Here is a 17429-nt window from a genome sequence, read left to right as displayed (position 1 = left end):
AGGAGAAATTTAACAAAATAAAGTTTGAGTAGCTGACATTTCAAATTGATTTGAAAGGTTATACTGGAGGCTATTCTTCTGCAGTATACAGATATCCTTTCTCATTTTTTGGTGCATTGGAGTAACTAGAGGGAAATACCTGAAACTGTTGAACTGTAATCCAGTAGCCTCGATTCATGAAGATGACTGAATAACTATAGATCGTTTAAGGTGTTACCGTGTGTTGTGAAAACCTTGTGACTGGCACTCTCTTTATCCAGTGTATGGACAGATAAGTAATTAAAAATAAAAAAAGACAATAAATGAATAATGGGGGGGAGGGGAGATTTGGGTCTTTATTTTTTCTGGAGTAACGAAAATGATAAAAAATTGATTGTCATGACAAATGCAATGCTGTGTGATGATACTGAGAACCACTGACTGCACAATTTGAATGACTATATGGTATGTGAATATATATCTCAAAGTTACATTAAAAAAATTTTTAACATGAACAATTCAGTGGCATTTAGTACATTCGTAATGCTGTGCAACCACCACCTCCATCTAGTTCCAAAATATTTTCATTACGTGGAAAGGAATCCCTATACTCCATTAAGTGGTGTCGCCTCACTTCCCTCTCACTCCAGCCTCTGGCAACTGCCAATCTTCTTTTTCTCTCTATGGATTTACCTATTCTGGATATTTCGTGTAAATAGGAGAATACAAAATGTCACTTTCTGTATATGAGTTCTCTCACTTAGCATAATGCTTTCATGGTCTATCAAGGTCCTCCATGTATCGGTGCTTCATTCCTTTTTATGGCCGAATAATATTTCATTGTATGTATATTCCACAATATATGTGTGCATCCATCCATTGATGAACATTTGGACTATTTCCACTTTGGGCTATTGAAAATAGTGCTAATATGAACATGCTTGCACATATATTTGTTTGAGTACCTGTTTATAATTCAAAAGAATCGTAGGGTGTATACCCATAGGTGGAAATACTGAGTCATATGGTAATTCTACGTTTTACTTTTTGAGATACTGTCAAATTATTTTCCATGGTGACTGAGCCATTTTACATTTCCACCCGCAATACACATGGGTTCAAATTTCTTCACCTCCTCATCTACACTCGTTCCATATATATATTATATACATACATATATACACATATAATAGCCATCTAGTGAATGTGAAGTGGTATCTCACTGTGATTTGTATTTGAATTTCGCTAATGACTAACGATGTTGAGTGTCTTTTCATGTGCCCTATTGGCCATCTGTATATGTTCTTTGTAGAAATGTTTGTTCAAGTCCTTTGCCCATTTTTTAAATTGGGTTGTCTTTTTGTGGGTATTTTGGTTTCATTTTGTGTTTTTTTTTTTTTAGTTGTAAGCACTCTTTATATAGTATCTATACTAGACTCTGATCAGATACATGATTTGCAAATATTTTTCCCATTCTGTAGATGTTTTATCACTTTCTTGACAATGTCCTTGATGTATATAGGTTTTAATTTTCATGATGTCCATTTGTCTATTTTTTCTTTTGTGGTACATGCTTTAGGTGTCATATATAAGAATCCATGGCCAAATCCAAGGTTATGAGGATTTACTCCTAGGTTTTCTTCTAAAAGTTTTAGGTTTTTGTCCTTACAGTTAGGTCATTGATCCATTTTATATGGTATAAGGTAGAGATCCAACTTCATTCTTGTATAGATGGATAACTAATTTTCCTGGCACCATTTGTTGAAAAGACTACTCTTTCCCCCATTAAATGGTGTTGGCACCCTTGTCAAAAGTCAATTGGTTGGGGGGTGCAGTGCGATGGTGGCTCAGTGGCAGAGTTCTTGCCTGACATGCCGGAGACCAGGGTTCAATTCCTGGTGCTTGCCCAAGCAAAACAAAACAAAACAAAAATTCAGTTGGTGGGGGCATGGGTGGTTCAGTGGTAGAATGCTCGCCTTCCATGAGGGAAACCCGGGTTCAATTCCTGACCACGCACCGCACCGCCCACCACCACCCCCCTGCCAAAAAAAATAAAGAAAAAGTCAATTGGCAGGTGCACAGGTGGTTCCATGGTAGGATGTGTACCTTCCATGTGGGAGACCCAGGTTCCATTCCCAGACCATGCATCCCGCCACTCCCCCAAAAAAGTCAATTGGCCACAGGTTATGGGTTTATTTCCAATCACTCAATTATATTCCATGCGTCTCTATGTCTACCTTTATGTCTGTGCCACTCAGTCTTGATATTGTTGTTTTGTAATAAATTTAGAAATTTGGAAATATAAGTCCTCCAACTTTGTCCAAGATTATTTTGGCTATTTGGGGCCCCTTGCAATTCCATATGAATTTGACGATCAGTTTTTCCACTTCTGTAAAAAGACCATTGGTATTTTTATAGGGATTGTGTTGAATCAGTAGAACATTTGACAATATTAAACCTTCCAATGTATGAGCACAGGATGTCTTTCCATTTATTTAGGTCATCTTTAATTTCTTTCAGCCTGGTTTGTGGTTTCCAGGGTACAAGACTTTCACCTCTGTGATGGTTAGGTTCATGTGTTAACTGGGCTAGGTGATGGTGCCTGCCATCTGGTCAAGCAAGCACTGGGCCTATCTGTTGCTGTAAGGACATTTCATAAACTTAAATCATGAGCACATTGGTTGCACCCATGGCTGATTACATCTGCAGTTGTCTAAGGGGAGTGTCTTCGGCAATGAGTGACACTTAATCTAATCACCTGAAGGTTTTTAAGGAGAATTCAGAGGAAAGAATCTCTCTCTCTGCTTCAACCAGCCAACCTCTCCTGGTGAGTTTGTTAAGAACCTTCATCAACGCTGCCAGTTCATAGCCTGCCCTACAGATTTTGGACTCTTCCATCCCCACGGTTGCATAAGACACTTTTCTAAATCTCATTTACAGATATCTCCTGATGGTTCATTTTCCCTGAGAACCCTAACTAATACTACCTCCCTTGTGAAATTTAGTTCTAAGTATTTTGTTCTTTTGGACATTATTACAAATATAATTGTTTTCTTAATTTCATTTTATGATTGTCTGTTGCTGATGTAGAAAAATACATTGATTTTCGAGTGTTGATCTTGTACCTTGCAACTTTGCTGAAATCATTATTAGCAACTCCAGTTGTTTTTTTGTGTGTGTATTTTGAAATTTCTATATATACATATAGGATCATGTCTGGAAATAGAGATAGTTTTACTTCTTCCTTTCCAATTTTGTTGCTTTTAATTTATTTTTCTTACCTAATTGCTCTGGGCTAGAACTTCTAGTACAATATTTAATAGCGGTGATAAAAGATGGCGTTTTGTCTTGTTCCTGATCTTAGGGAGAAAGCTTTCTGTCTTTCACTGTTGAGTATGAGAGTAGCTGTGTGTTTTTCATATAAGCCCTTTACCATATTGAGGAATTTAACTTCTATTTCTAGTTTTCTGTGTTTTTATCATGAAAGGATGTTGGCTTTCATCAAATGCTTTTTCTGCATTTATTGAGATGGTGACGTGTTTTTTTTCCCTTCATTCTGTTAATACAGTTTGTACTACATTGACTTTACTTTCTTATGTTGAATCATCCCTGCATTCCTGAAATGAATGCCATTTGGTCATGGCATATAATTCTTTTAATGTGCTGTGGATGAGGTTTTTTGCTGAGTATTTTGCTGAGGATTTTTGCATCTATATTCAAAAGTTTACGTGTCTTCTTAAATCTTCATCTACCTTTGGTATCAAGGTAATGCTGGCCTAATAGAATGAGTTGACATGTTCCCTCCTTTTCTATGTTAGGAAGCATTTGAGATGGATTGGGGTTAATTCTTTAAATGTTTGGTGATCTCTGATTTTTAATTAAATCATTTTGTCCATTTATATTTAATGAAATTAGATATACTGGGGCTTGTGCTGGTTTGAAGCTGTCATGTATCCAGAAAAAGCCATGCTCTTTTAATCCATTCTTGTGTATGCAGACCTACCTGTTGTGGGTGGGACCTTTCGGCTAGGTTATTTTAATTTGAGATGTGACCTACCCCATTCAAGATGGGTCTCAATCCTTTTATTGGAGTCCTTTATGAGAGGATAAATGACAGAAAATGCCAAGAGAGCTTAAGAGAAAAAAGCCCTGGAGAAGCTGAGAGAGGACACAAAGAGGAAGCCACTGGAATGAGAAGCTGAGAGCAATGAAACCCAGGTGTGAAGGGCGAGCAAATGCCAGCCATGCACCTTCCCATGTGACAGAGGTGTCCTGGATGCCTGCAGTCTATCTTCAGAGTCCAGGTATCGCCCCTTTGATGCCTTAATTGGGATATGTTCACCCTAAGAACTGTAGATTGTAAATTAAGAAATTGCTATCGTAAAAGTCAACCCATTTCTGGTATATTGTATTCTAGCATCTTTAGTAAACTGAAACAAGCATTAACCTATATCTTACCATGTGCTTTCTATTTGTCCTACCTTTACTAGATCTTTTTTCTCATTATTTCTAATTCCAACTATTCTAAAATGCACATTTTTAATATATAAAAGTGCACAATCAATTGGCACTTTCATTGTCTTCCCAGGTAATATAAAGACCTTTTAATTCCCCAATACTCTCATATGTCATTGTGCTGCTTATAAATTATGTTTATATATTATGTACATAACCCTTTAGATATTATTTCATAAGTCAATATTCATATTCACCTTTTTTTCTTTTACTATTTTCAGTTGTCCCCAATTCCTTTTATGATTCTCTGACCACCCTTCCTTAAATAGTACCTTAATAATTTTTAGTGCAGCCTATTGATGAAATCTGTTTTGTTTGTCTGAAAATGTCTTTATTTTTCCACTCTTCTTGGAGGAGATTCATGCTGGGTATGTAATTTATGAAAGTGTTTACATTCAGCACTTCAAAACATGATTACATTGTCTTCTGACTTCACTTGTTTTGTTGAGATGATAGCAGTCTACTTCTTGCTCGTTTGAAAGAGGTTTTTTCCCTATGGCTACCTTTAAGATGTTCTCTTTGTCTTTAATGTTTAGCACTTTTGCTATGACGTGCCTCAGTGTGAGTTTCTTTTTACTTTTCTGTTGAGAAGTTACACAGTCTTTTGAATATGTGGCCTGATGTCTTATCAACTTGGAAAGTTCTTTTTTAAAAAATATTTTTATTGATAAAACTTAACATACAAATACTCTTAACATACAAATATTTCATGCATGGTGTACAATCAGTGGCTCACAATGTCATTACACAGTTGTGTATTCATCATTTTATTCATCACATGATCATTTTTTTAGAACATTTGCATCACTCCAGAAAAAGAAAGAAAAAAGAGAGAAGAAAAACGTACATATCATACCCTTTACCTCTCCCTCTCATTGACCACTAGTATTTCCATCTACCCAATTTATTTATTTATTAATTTATTTATTATTTTTAAAATATGGAATGTTTCACGAATTTGCATGCCATCCTTGCTCAGGGGCCATGCTAATCTTGTCTGTATCATTCCAATTTTAGTATATGTGCTGCTGAAGTGAGCATTACCCAATTTATTTTTAACCTTTGTTCCCCATTACTTGTTTATTTTTTATCCATATTTTTTACCCATCTGTCCATACCCTAGATAAAAGGAGCATCAGACACAAGGTTTTCACAATCACACAGTCACATTCTAAAAGCTATATTATTATACAATCATCTTCAAGAAACAAGGCTACTGGAATACAGTTCTAGTTTCAAGGTACTTCCCTCTAGCCACAATTTTGCAAAGTTCTTAACTATTAAATCTCTTCTGCTCCATTAGCTCTCCCTCTCCTCTCAGAATTCCACATACATTTATGATTCTCTCACATATTAATACATATCATGTATGTATTAATCTGTCTTCTGTATTTTCATTTTTTGTTATTTATGCTTTATTCTGGAGTTTCCTCTGCTCTATCTTCCAAGTAATTTTCTTCAGCTGTGTTTAATCTGTTTTATCTGCAGTTAAATATATTCATTGACTCCTTAATTTTAGTTACCCTGTTTTTTTTTTTCTGGTCTAGAATTTTTTTGGTTCAAGCTATCCTCTCTGACAAACTAGGAGCTTTGTTTTTTAATTTTACTGAACACACTAATTATAATTACATTTAAGTGTATGATAGCTTTAATACCTGAAGACCCTATGGGTTTATTCTATTGTCTGCTGCTTTTGTGGTTTTCATTCATGTTGTCTCATCTCTTCTTGTGTCTGGCCATTTTTAATTGTGTACAGACACTGTAGCTGTTTATAGAAAACAGTTGAGGCCTAGGGTTCTTTTCCTCCATAAGGGATTTATGACAGCTTCTGCCAGGACCTGGAAACACTGGCAGAAATCACAATTCAATTTAATGAAGATTCTCAGTGGACTGTAGTTCCAATTAGGGCAAAGTACATCTACTTTCTCTTCATCCTTTCTCCTACAGTGCAGACTTTTGAGGTCCCAGGCCAAAGCAAGGGGACTACCAGCCCCCTTCTCACAGGCCCTGAACCCTAATTTATTCCCCTATCTGGGAGGCTCTGGGAACTTCCCCCATTCCCAACCCTGTCCTGATCAACAAATGGAGGCTCCTGGAAGCTATATGGCACTGCATGACCCTGTCCCTGAAGCCAGGTATCTTTTGGACACCTGATCCATTTGGGCTCATTTCTTTGCACTGAGAATTTTGGTTGAACTCAGAAACACCTGTCTATGACATGTAAACTCAGGAGGTAGATAGAGGTTAGCTGCAGGGAGTGTCAGAAAGCCAGTTGGCAGGGAGAGAAAATAAAACATTAATGCAGGAAGCAAACAACCATTTAAAGATCCTGTTCAGCTTTCCAAGTTCTTCATGGGGCACAGAAGTAATCTGTCCTAGTGCCCAACTTAGGATCAACTCCTCTTTTTATACTTAGGCTAACTTGAGGAGGGAATCGAGTTCCTTGCAACTAAGAGTCATGATACAATCAGGAAGGGACGTGTTTAATATTTGTTAAGACTTTAAACCACCGTTACTAATGGTTTGTGAGATAAAAAAGGATAAACCAGTTGAGAGTCAATTATCTTTAAAAGACTAGGAAGGTAAAGGACTGTAATTTAGAGGTCACCTTGTAATATTTCTCTACCAAAAAATTCCCATAGGTCTTCCAGAACCTCTTGACCTCCAGGATCACTTGCAAGGGCCACTCAACCATATCTGGTAACATATGTGAGGTACAGGAAAAGCATGAGCACCTGAAGGCAAGGTGCAACCTCACAGGTCTGCAAAATCAGGCAGGTGACAGAAGGCCAGCTTCAGGGCATCTGAGGGACATGTCATGTTTAATCCTGAAAGGATCCACTAAGGAGGTGGGTGAAGAAACATTCTGTATCCTAGACTGCAAACATTCTCTATCCTAGAGCAAAAGCTGTTGCCTAAAGCAGGACAGGAATAGAATAGATATTCAAAGAACAACCAGACACCAATAGCAAGACACATCGGGGTTTTTTGTTGATTTTTTTGGGTAAGGTGTATGACGGGGTCATATTTCATTCTTTTTCATACGTGAGTATTCCATTATTGCAGCACCATTTGTTGAATTTTTGTTTGTTTTGCTTGTCTGTTTTTTTTTTCGGGGGGGGGGGGGAGTGCATGGACTGGAAATCTAATCCGGGTCTCTGGCATGGCAGGCGAGAATTCTACCACTGAACTACTCTTGCACTCCCACATCAGTTTTCTAAATAAGTAAAAAGCATTCTTTGTAAACATGGGTTGCTTCTATTTTACTTCTCCCACACAAGTTGGTGAGTTCCTTGAGGGCAACGTCTGAACTTTGCACCATCAATGCTGGTATACAGCAGGCAGTGAGGGAATGCTGAATGAATGGAAGAATTAACAGATTTTACAAAATCAGGCCTATGTTCCTTATCTTAAACTCCTAAGGCCAGATGTTTCAGAATAAAGACGTTAGTGATGTGTATTACTAATACCCTAGAGGGGTCTGGGACAGCACCTCATAAACATTCTACAGTGAAATGTAAGTAAAATAACTTAATCTAAAAACAGTCTCAAGGCAGTCTAAGTCAGGTTTGACTGCCAAATAAATTGTCACTGAACTTACCAATTAAAAAAAAACTCTCTGGACTTCAGAATTGCAGTTAAGGATTGTGGGTCTGTGCTACTTATGATTAAAACGAAAATAATCTAAGAAAGGACTGCTAACTTTCATTTATTCATTGGAAAACTATTGTTAATGGAGCTCAAAAGTCTATGAGGGGAAATAGATTCATAATCAGTTTAGTTACAATTCAAGGTGATAAGGCCAAAAAAAGAATAATTAAGTATTTAGAAAACACAGAGAAATCTAGCTGGGAGTAAGTGGGAAGGTTAAGCATTTTCTAAAAAATGGGAACTTTGCCAAGAAGACAGAAATGCAGGCAAAGGGAACAATAAGGATCAGCAAATAATAGTAGGAAAGATAAACTCATGTCATATCACCAGCTGCAATTTCAAGATAAACATATGAATGCCTGAATATGTGTGGGCATACCTGCATAACCTATGAGATCTATCCAATAAATTAATTGCATGGTTGAACCCTATAGCAAATGATGGTATGCATACTTTGAACACACATCTGAGAGAAAATTCACTAGAATAGAGGTTCTCAAAGTATGGTCTCCTGACTGGCAGCATTCAGCATCTCCTAGACAGTTGTGAGAAATTCAAATTATCAGGCCTCACGTCAGACTTACTCGATCAGAGACTCTGGAAGTGGGGCCCAGCAATCTGTTCTAACGCTCTCCAAGTGAATCTGATGTACAATACTTTGAGAACCATTGACCTAGAATAAGCCTGTTTCATGGGGTGAATCTTAGACAACCTGCTTAGAATCATCTGGGGTACTTGTTAAAAACTGCATCCCCTGGAAACCAGCCCAGATCTTCTGAATCAGAATTTCCAATGAAGTGGAGCCCAAGCACTGCACATCCTATAAGCATCCCCCCAGTGATTCTGATGCATACCAAGTTAGAAACACCACTGTATTAGATTATAAACTCCTTCAGGGCAAGGACCGTGTTTCCTTTACAGCCCAATCTATACCTAATAATTGGGCCATGATAGACACTTTCAATGTGTCTCAATAATTAACTAGCTCCACATCAATTTGCACATCACTGCAGCAACTGCTAGTGCTGCTCAGAAGCATGACTGAGAATTATAGGAGGCATGCACGTGTCCATTTCCCTTCTTGTTCCTCAAAATAATAAAGATTTTGCTTATTTAAAAATGGTGGTCAGTAACTTACAAGAACAGGTGGATTGTAAGTAATGAAAAAGGCCATTTTTGTTTTAAGATTTTGATTGAAAAGAAAGATGACTATGGGGTTAAAAGCAAGAGAAGGATTTGAAGGCCTTAGTAACTACCTAGAGGTGTTCAGACTAATTTAAATTGATAGAAATACTGTTGGCCTAAGGGAACTATGACCCATTTAGAAACACTATTCGGTATCTCTGTGTATGAAACGGCTTTTAGCACCCGCACTCTAGTTTAGTTTTGGTAGAAAACAGCAAGGCAACCAAGTGTTCAAATTACCATTAAACACAGATTATGTATCAGCTGAGAGTAAAAGCTGATTTCTTAAGAAGTTAAAACTTTCTAGGCTTAATAAGCAAAGACTCTGAAACTGAATTGAAATGGCTAAGGAAACACACACACACACATCCCAGAAATTAAATAATTGACCTTGCAGACACAAATTTCTATTAATAATCCCATTTTTATTGCCTATTTTTCTATCCAATTTAGCATCAGTGATATAAAAAAGATATAAACAGATTACCATAAATATTTACAGAAAGACATACAAAAACAATTACCAAGAAACAAATCTAGCAAAGTACCAAGTTGTTGCCCATCATGCCCACTCAGCTGTACAAGTTTTATTCTAGGACAGTTTCCCCATTCTCTGAAGAGAAGTTATGTGGATTTATACTTTCTATAAGGATCAAGGAAACACTACAAGAGCTGATACAATCATGTTTGTACTAATAGCCAGAGAAAGGCATTTAGTGAACCCTCTAATTTTCTGGTCAATGTTATAACATCTGTGAGCTCAGAGGTAGGATGAGACCTCATCAAATACTTCTCTGGGCCTCCCTACCTCCTTATTCTTGTACACAGGAGGAGCTTCCTTTCCTACAGGTGATTGAGCCACACCCTTGCCCCAAGAGATGGTGGGTAGGTTATCAACACACAATGAATTAAAAAAACTGATTCCCTTACTAAATAAAATACAGATTTGGAGATGCAATTCCTAAATCTCCAATAGGTAGACTTGAAGTGGCCTGTATTTTGTACACAGCACAAACAGGGATGAACTCATCAAAAACATTCGTATTGTTCATAAAATATGTCTTTGTTCAAATTATCTGGGAAATGACAAGATTCTAAACCTAGGTAAATATTTTATCCCAGCAAGTCAATGTTTAAAGGAATCATCCCATCTTCTGCCTCTGGAATGCGACAGGGTAAATACCACAGTTATTTAATGGAAGTAGCAGGTTAAAGGTCCCCTATCTCCCAAAATGCCTCAGTAAAGGGCAGCAGAGAATGGAATACAAAAGGCTTAAATAGCTTTTAAGCAACGGAATACAACAGTTCTCAGTCAATTTAGGCACATGTTTCTGGCCATCTGTAAGAGACTTTCACACTTGAAATTTAACTTTTACATTCAAAAAGAGATCAACTTCAGACACAAAGACAAAATAAAATGTCAATAGCCTAAAAATCAAAAAAGTACTTGACAACTGAGGAACTATCTCATAAAGACACTGTAAAGGGCAGCGGAACTCATTTACAATTTGGCATGTGCTTGGTTGAAGGGGCAATAGGGCCTACAGCCAAAATAATCTACCATAAAGATATAGTACATCAAGGAATCGGACAAATGGTAGACATATATACCACATGAAAGATTCATATACAATACTGTGCTGATTTTAAAGAAAAACTGGGGGACACAAGAGAGGAAAGGTAATAAGAAAAGAACTAAAAGGAAGCATTTCAGTCCAAAGCAAGTCCAGTGAATATTTATCAGTAGAATTTCCAATCTTTCATCTCCTAAGAAGCTGATCTAATAAATTATAAGTTACCTTGTTCACATTTGAGACAGTACGTACTCCCAGGCACAGTATTTCCTATGTTGTTTTGGTTTCACTTGCTATTTGATGACTGTTGGTTATGGCTGTAAAGATTTTCCTAATATATTTTAATTAGCCAGTTAACACAACAGAGGCTGTTCTCTCTCTGTGAAGCCAGACAAGCTTTGCAAAATAATCTGATCTAATGTAGATGAAGGATTGGGAAAAAAGGGAAAGTTTCCTGGCTTTTCTTAGAAATTTTTTTCTCTCACTTGAAAAACTCTGCAAGCACTTAATGTTTTGTTCCAGAAAAAGAAAGCAAAACTAGTTGGGAAAATACCCATACACTTACTGTTTACTAGCATGATACAAAATAAATTCATAGATGTCGGGCAATTGTTTTTCTAAAACCAAATGTGAATGTTTATTGTAACTTAAGAACTTTTTCCACATTCCTTTATATAGAGTTAGCATCTGTAAGTTGAGATTTTTTTTGGACAATCATGCAAATTTAATTTGTCCCTGGAAACAAAAACACAACCTAACAGATTAACAAAATATGTCCTTTAGACAATATTTTTTCTGTGAACTTTTCTCCACTGTTACCATTTTTATCCTTCAGTAAATAGAAACTACTCTTTTAAAAGTTTATGTATTTCAAGCTTACAGAGATTAGAATGATTAGAAAGGAAGACTATGTCAATTTATTTTACCCTCTGAACTGACTTAATTCTTCTCAAAAGTAAATTCTAAAAATTTTCAAGTTATTAAGTTTAGTACTGTCATAGATGTTTCTGTAAAACTGAATAAAGACTTTATTATACCACACACACAAAAAAGCAATCGGTACAGAAAAGGCAGTTTTCAGTTATTCTGTTGAGAATTTCTTTCCATGATTTCTCCCATTAAAGTATAGTTTTCAAAGCAACCACTATGACAAAGGAAGCATCTAATTAGTCCATTTTCTTCTGATCCAAGAATGCTGAACATTTACTCTCCCATCTGTAGTTGTATCAGCAGCATAATGAACACAGTTTATATTACTTAACTATTCTTTGAACTCCAAGAACTGTTGAAGTCTTTTCTGATGTTCTGCAGATGCTTGCACAGCACTAAATGAAACATAAATTCAAAGCATAAGCTTTATTTTACATTAAGCATATTAAGTGAACCACAGAGCACAGAGTCAATATTTTTCAAAACAATTAAAAATGAATAGAAATCTTCACTTATTTAGTACTTCTGAGGAAGCTGGATGAAAACCCTCCTTAATTTAATGAGGAGGAGGGCTTACATTCAATAATGGCATGCTCCTACCTTCTGAAAGACCAAAGCAAATTAAGACTGACAAGTGAAGGCATCAGTTTTAACCTGCTCTGCTGTGGAACCTGCTGTGCAGAGTTCCAGGGCTTGCACTACATTTTCTGGATTTTATTATTTTATTTAAACCAGATTCCAACATTATCTTTGAGTTGTGGAGTATTTGAATTGCCTTTAATATAAAATCCTTTAAACTAAAATGTTTGGTTAAAACACAATAGACTCCATTAATCGTTTTCAAAGGTAACAGCTTGGTGGTTTAGATTTACTTTTCCCTTTGAACATAAGTTATGTCCTGAATGGAGAAATTGAGTTTTAACCCCATCCTCGCCCCCACAAAAATAAAATACATTACCTTGACAGAATTAAGGCATATATATACACTGAGACTAGTATAAAACGTTCTTTTAAACTTTTGGACAAAAATTAAATACAATGAAAGATTTTGGCTTTCTAGTTCTTGAATTGTGACACTTCATTACTGAATGATAAAATTCCAAATAACTGAAGATCACCAGGTTTAAGTTCAAAACTGTTTTATTTTTAAATTTTTGCTAGAAATTACCCTAAAATGCCTCATATATAGCTCTGCTTTTTAAAACCATGTACCCATCTCTGTCTGAACCATTTTAAGTTTGTTACTATGCAAAACACCCTCAAGGTGTGAGCAAGACTGTTTGTCTCTAGATAAATAGCTCAGAACTTCTCAACTCCTAGTCTGATGCTTTTCCCATGACACTTCCCTCTGCTAACAGACAGTGAACTACCCCTTACTCTAGTTAGTATTCCTAACTCTAGTAACAGTTTTTGCCTTTGAAACAGATTTAAATATGTTATAGGCTGGAAAACCAGTTAATCAAATTGCCTAAATTATGAGTAACTAGGTGCTGAATGAGTGTGTCCAAAGAATAACTGGCTTGAGTTATTTTCATGGATCAAGAATTTACTTCACTTAAACCTGGTTCTTAGAGGTGGAGCTTTGTGTAGTAAACAAATGAGTATTTTACAGTAGTAACAGCTGCTGTCACAGTATTACATCATGTTGGTTTTGCATACGTATGACCCCATTTGACCCTTACTAATACCAAATGAAGCAAAGAGGGATTAACAGTCCCCTTTCACAGAAAGATAAACAGGTTTAGAGGTTAGGGGAGACAATATAGCCTATTGGTTGAGTATAGACACTAAGGATAGGACACTAGGGTCAGAAAGATTTGGAGCTGAAATCTGGTTCTGTAATTTATTAGCTGCATAATCTTGGGAAAGTTTAATAAAATCATTAGATAGCTTACCCAAATTACAGATAGTCAATGGTGCAACCAGACTTCAATCCAAAATTTTAACCCCACATCTTAACATTCTTACCAGCATTCTACAGTCTCTACTGAGCTCATCGATTTTAGTATATATATAAAATATGGCTATACTCAGAAATAAGAAGTTAGATAGAATTTCATTCTCATAATTTTATCAATCATCTATCTGTCTCCCTTTCTTAGCTAATAAATCCCTATTTTCCTCTTTTCTCCCTGCTTTTGTTCTATCGTCAAAATTTAGCATATCTATTCATCAATGAATGCTTTCTGAGAGCATCCTATACGCCAGTCTACATCTTGGGGGCAGTCTAATTTTTAGAGAAAGAAGGTGGATTTTTAGGAGCAAAAAAGGACCCAATTTCAAGTTCATGTCCTACCATTCACTAGATGATAAGTTCTTAACCTCTCTGAGCCTGAGTTTCTATATCTGTACAATTATGACAATCTTTATACCTCACAGACTCTTTGAGGAGAGTAAATGAGAAAACATGTAAAGTGCTAACCATGTTATACTTGCCCATAACAGCACTGTTTAGAATATCTCTCATCTTTCTATGATGATGGAAATGTTCTGTATCTGTGCTGTCCAATATGGTAGCAACTAGTCATATGTGCACTTGAAATGTGGCTGGTGTGACTGATAAATTTAGTCATATGAGGCTATCACATAAGACAGCACAGATCTAGAAGGCACTCAATAGTAGGTTGTTTTGTTTGTTTTTAAACAAGTCAGTATACCTTTTAAGGACAGAGGATTATCTACAGATCTTTTATATTCCCACACAGAACCAAAATGTTCCATAAGTATTTGCTACTGCTGTTCAGTATCGTGGAAGTAAAAGGAAATGCCATATACCCTACTATTTCTCAAAGCAGGTGGCATGAAGACGTTCTAAACTATTTACTGACTGCATACAGAAAAAGCAGAGCAATCTCTTAGGCTTTCTAAAGCTCTTTTATAATTATGATAAACATAACTTAATAGACTAGTATTCCTCATCCTGCCTAGCTAGGCTATTTCATGAGAAGAAAGCAATAAACATCAATGAAGCCAAATATAAACAGGTTTGGCAACTGTGGTTTTCTCTCTGGTTCTGTTTTTAAAGGTGCTGTTTTCCCAGCATGATTCATAAAGCACCAAGGACTCATTTATGGAATACTATGCTCACTTCGTCTTGTTTGTTGACCAAGACAGAATAATAGAATTGCCTTTAATTTGCTTTTTTGGGTAGGTATATGTTTTTTTGCCTTTTTCTTTCTTAAGAATGTTTTGGTAATTTAAAATATATATATATAAAATTATATTTGCTGTTTTCCTAACTTTCTATCCTCTCTATTGTCCATTTGGAAAAAGCCCCAAACCTTACATGATAAGCCAAATTTTAAAACAGAAATATTAATTCTAAATCCCAGCTGTTAATTCACAGTGGGAATCATAAAGGTCCCAAAAGAACACTTTCAATGGGTGAGTCTAATTCTCACCTATTTCACAGGAGAATACCTGAAAGTGGATTGCCATGGATCAAAACAGGCAAACTTACTTCAGATGTTCACCAAAAGTAGTAGTTATTCGATAGATGGCAGTTTTTAGTGATGCTCTGAATGCAAATCTTAATGTTTTATAAGAAGTGTCCACAAGACTTCCTGAAATCCGGGCTGGTTTACTGGAAGCATGGGGAAGCTTGAAGTACTTGTCAACCGCCTAGAAAAAAAAAAGACAGAAAACACATTAGTTCAGATTATCCGGGAAGCCAATTTAGTCCACAATATCAAGGCAGTTTTATTTTACATATACATATAAAAACAGACATAGTATAAAATATTTCTGATCGTGAGTCACAATCAAAAGTCTTGACAACAATGCAGTTGAGAGAATCAGCAATTTCAGTAGTTAATAGGGTCCAGTAATAGTCTAGACCTGCCTGCTAAAAAGGAGCTGTAATTCAAAAGCTTGAAAATGTGAAGTAGAAAATGAAAACCAGATATCCTACTCTGCCTATGTTGTGTGACAGGTAGGAGTACTTTTATTATGAGCAGTAAAGAAGACCATATAGTTTATATAAATAAAGTTACTTATTAAACTAGTGTATCTTCCTTTTGACTCTAGATGATATAGCATCTATGAGCCAGAGGAGGTAAGGAAAGAGCGAGCGCTCACAGCAAAACTGATTCTAATGATAGCTGATAAGCAAGACATAGATTTAAGTATCTTTTAAAGGCCAAAGATAGATAATATAATTTTAAAAGTGATACAAATATATTAGGAAAAAGAAATGAAGATAGGGAAGTATACATGCATTTAACCTATCAACACAAGATGTCTGAAGTGACAACCAAGAAATACCCGCATAAGCCTATTATTTACGGATGTAACACTAAAAGTACTAAAATAAAAAATACTTAAATGATTTCTGCCATCATGTTTTTCATCTGAAGAAGTCTTTTATGCTATCTGATTTTCTTTTTATTTTGGCATCCAATTTTTGTTTCAAGAATGCTGTACCCTCTCTCATTTCTGAGGATTTTGATGATAGCTTTCAAAGTTTTTCAAGTTTTATTTTTGTTTTTTTGTAGCTTCCTCCAACCCGCTTTCTTTCCCTTTACTGATAATAGTTTCTACTTCTGAAGTCTTTTCTCATGATTTTTGGTGAGAGTGGAGCTGACCAACAACTCTGTCTGAATGCATGGTTGGGAATTACTGGCTTTATCACAGATGAGCTGCATGGATTTTATTTTTTTAATGCCATCAGCTGCATTGGAACCCCAACTCAGTCACTAGTTCTTTCTTCTTGGATTGGTCAGAGTTCCCAGAAAAGAGCCGTCTACTCTCTTCTCTGAAAGGCCTGGACCCCAGAGTTCTGGACCACAAAGGGAAGAGAATTAAGGATCTCACCATTCTGTATCCCTGATACTTTTAGCACAATACCCAGAATTGTGTCTGGACTCTCCCAGACCAGAGACGCAGTATTCTACCCTCTCTAGAGGATAAACCTCCAGAGAGGATCTAAATGGTTTTCAACTCTCACCCAAATCTCTTTATTTTGGTGCCTGTCCCTTCATCCTTGGTTCCAGATGTACCTGGTACTTTTCCCACTACCAACTTGAGATTTGCCTCTCGGATTTTCTTAGTTAGTTATCTCAACCATCTGCTTTTCCAACTTTGAAAACTGTTGTTGTTGGCTCCTCTCCTGTTTATAGATAGATGTCTTTTTAAAAGTACTTTTAATATATAGTTTCGTGGGTTTTGGAGAAAGGACAAAATTTGATGCATGTTCAGTCTGCCACAGTAACTTCAAATCCAATTACCTATTTCTTCAACCGTCATTTATAAGAGTGTTTTCCCAAGACTGGGACATACTTGAGATAATTTTAGGACAAATGGGAGGTGGTGTTCAGTGAAATACTTCTGAAACATTAATAACTATGAATCCTAGTGGGAGAGTTCATTCCTTTTCAATTTTGTCAATCTCTCTGATTAACCTTAAGTATACCAGGAAAAATAATCATCAATACTTACTACCTGGATCCAATCGATCCTTTTTTTTTTAAAAAAAATTTTAAAGTCCTTTTTTGAAAAATTTACAGAGTAACAAAACAATGTAAAACAACTTTATAGAAATTTAAATAAAAATATAAGCAAATTCAAATTTTTAATCCACATTTCCAGGTTTTGAAG

The 17429-nt window shown here is 36.1% G+C and overlaps 1 protein-coding gene and 1 non-coding gene across 3 annotated transcripts in view; both read right to left on the bottom strand.

Annotated features, from left to right (window-relative positions):
• Window positions 1-5428: 5428 nt before the first annotated feature.
• LOC143675216 (U6 spliceosomal RNA) lies at window positions 5429-5535 on the bottom strand. Its single transcript, XR_013171459.1, has one exon. It is a non-coding gene; the product is annotated as a U6 spliceosomal RNA (small nuclear RNA).
• Window positions 5536-9645: 4110 nt separating this feature from the next.
• NDC1 (NDC1 transmembrane nucleoporin) overlaps window positions 9646-17429 on the bottom strand; it is a 68632-nt gene continuing 60848 nt past the window's right edge. Inside the window, exons 17-18 of one of the 2 annotated variants that reach the window (XM_077149583.1) lie at window positions 15295-15455; window positions 9646-12229 (exon numbers count right to left, since the gene is read on the bottom strand). In XM_077149583.1, coding sequence (XP_077005698.1) covers window positions 12166-12229; window positions 15295-15455 — 225 coding nt within the window. In that variant the 3' untranslated portion in view covers window positions 9646-12165. The remainder of the gene's footprint in view (window positions 12230-15294; window positions 15456-17429) is intronic. The other variant, XM_077149582.1, reaches the window with a different exon arrangement.

Source organism: Tamandua tetradactyla, chromosome 2 (genome assembly GCF_023851605.1).
Source record: "Tamandua tetradactyla isolate mTamTet1 chromosome 2, mTamTet1.pri, whole genome shotgun sequence".
NCBI classification, from domain to species: domain Eukaryota; kingdom Metazoa; phylum Chordata; class Mammalia; order Pilosa; family Myrmecophagidae; genus Tamandua; species Tamandua tetradactyla.
The sequence above is the reverse complement of the archived record's forward strand: the minus strand, read 5'-3'. Positions and strand labels throughout refer to the sequence as shown.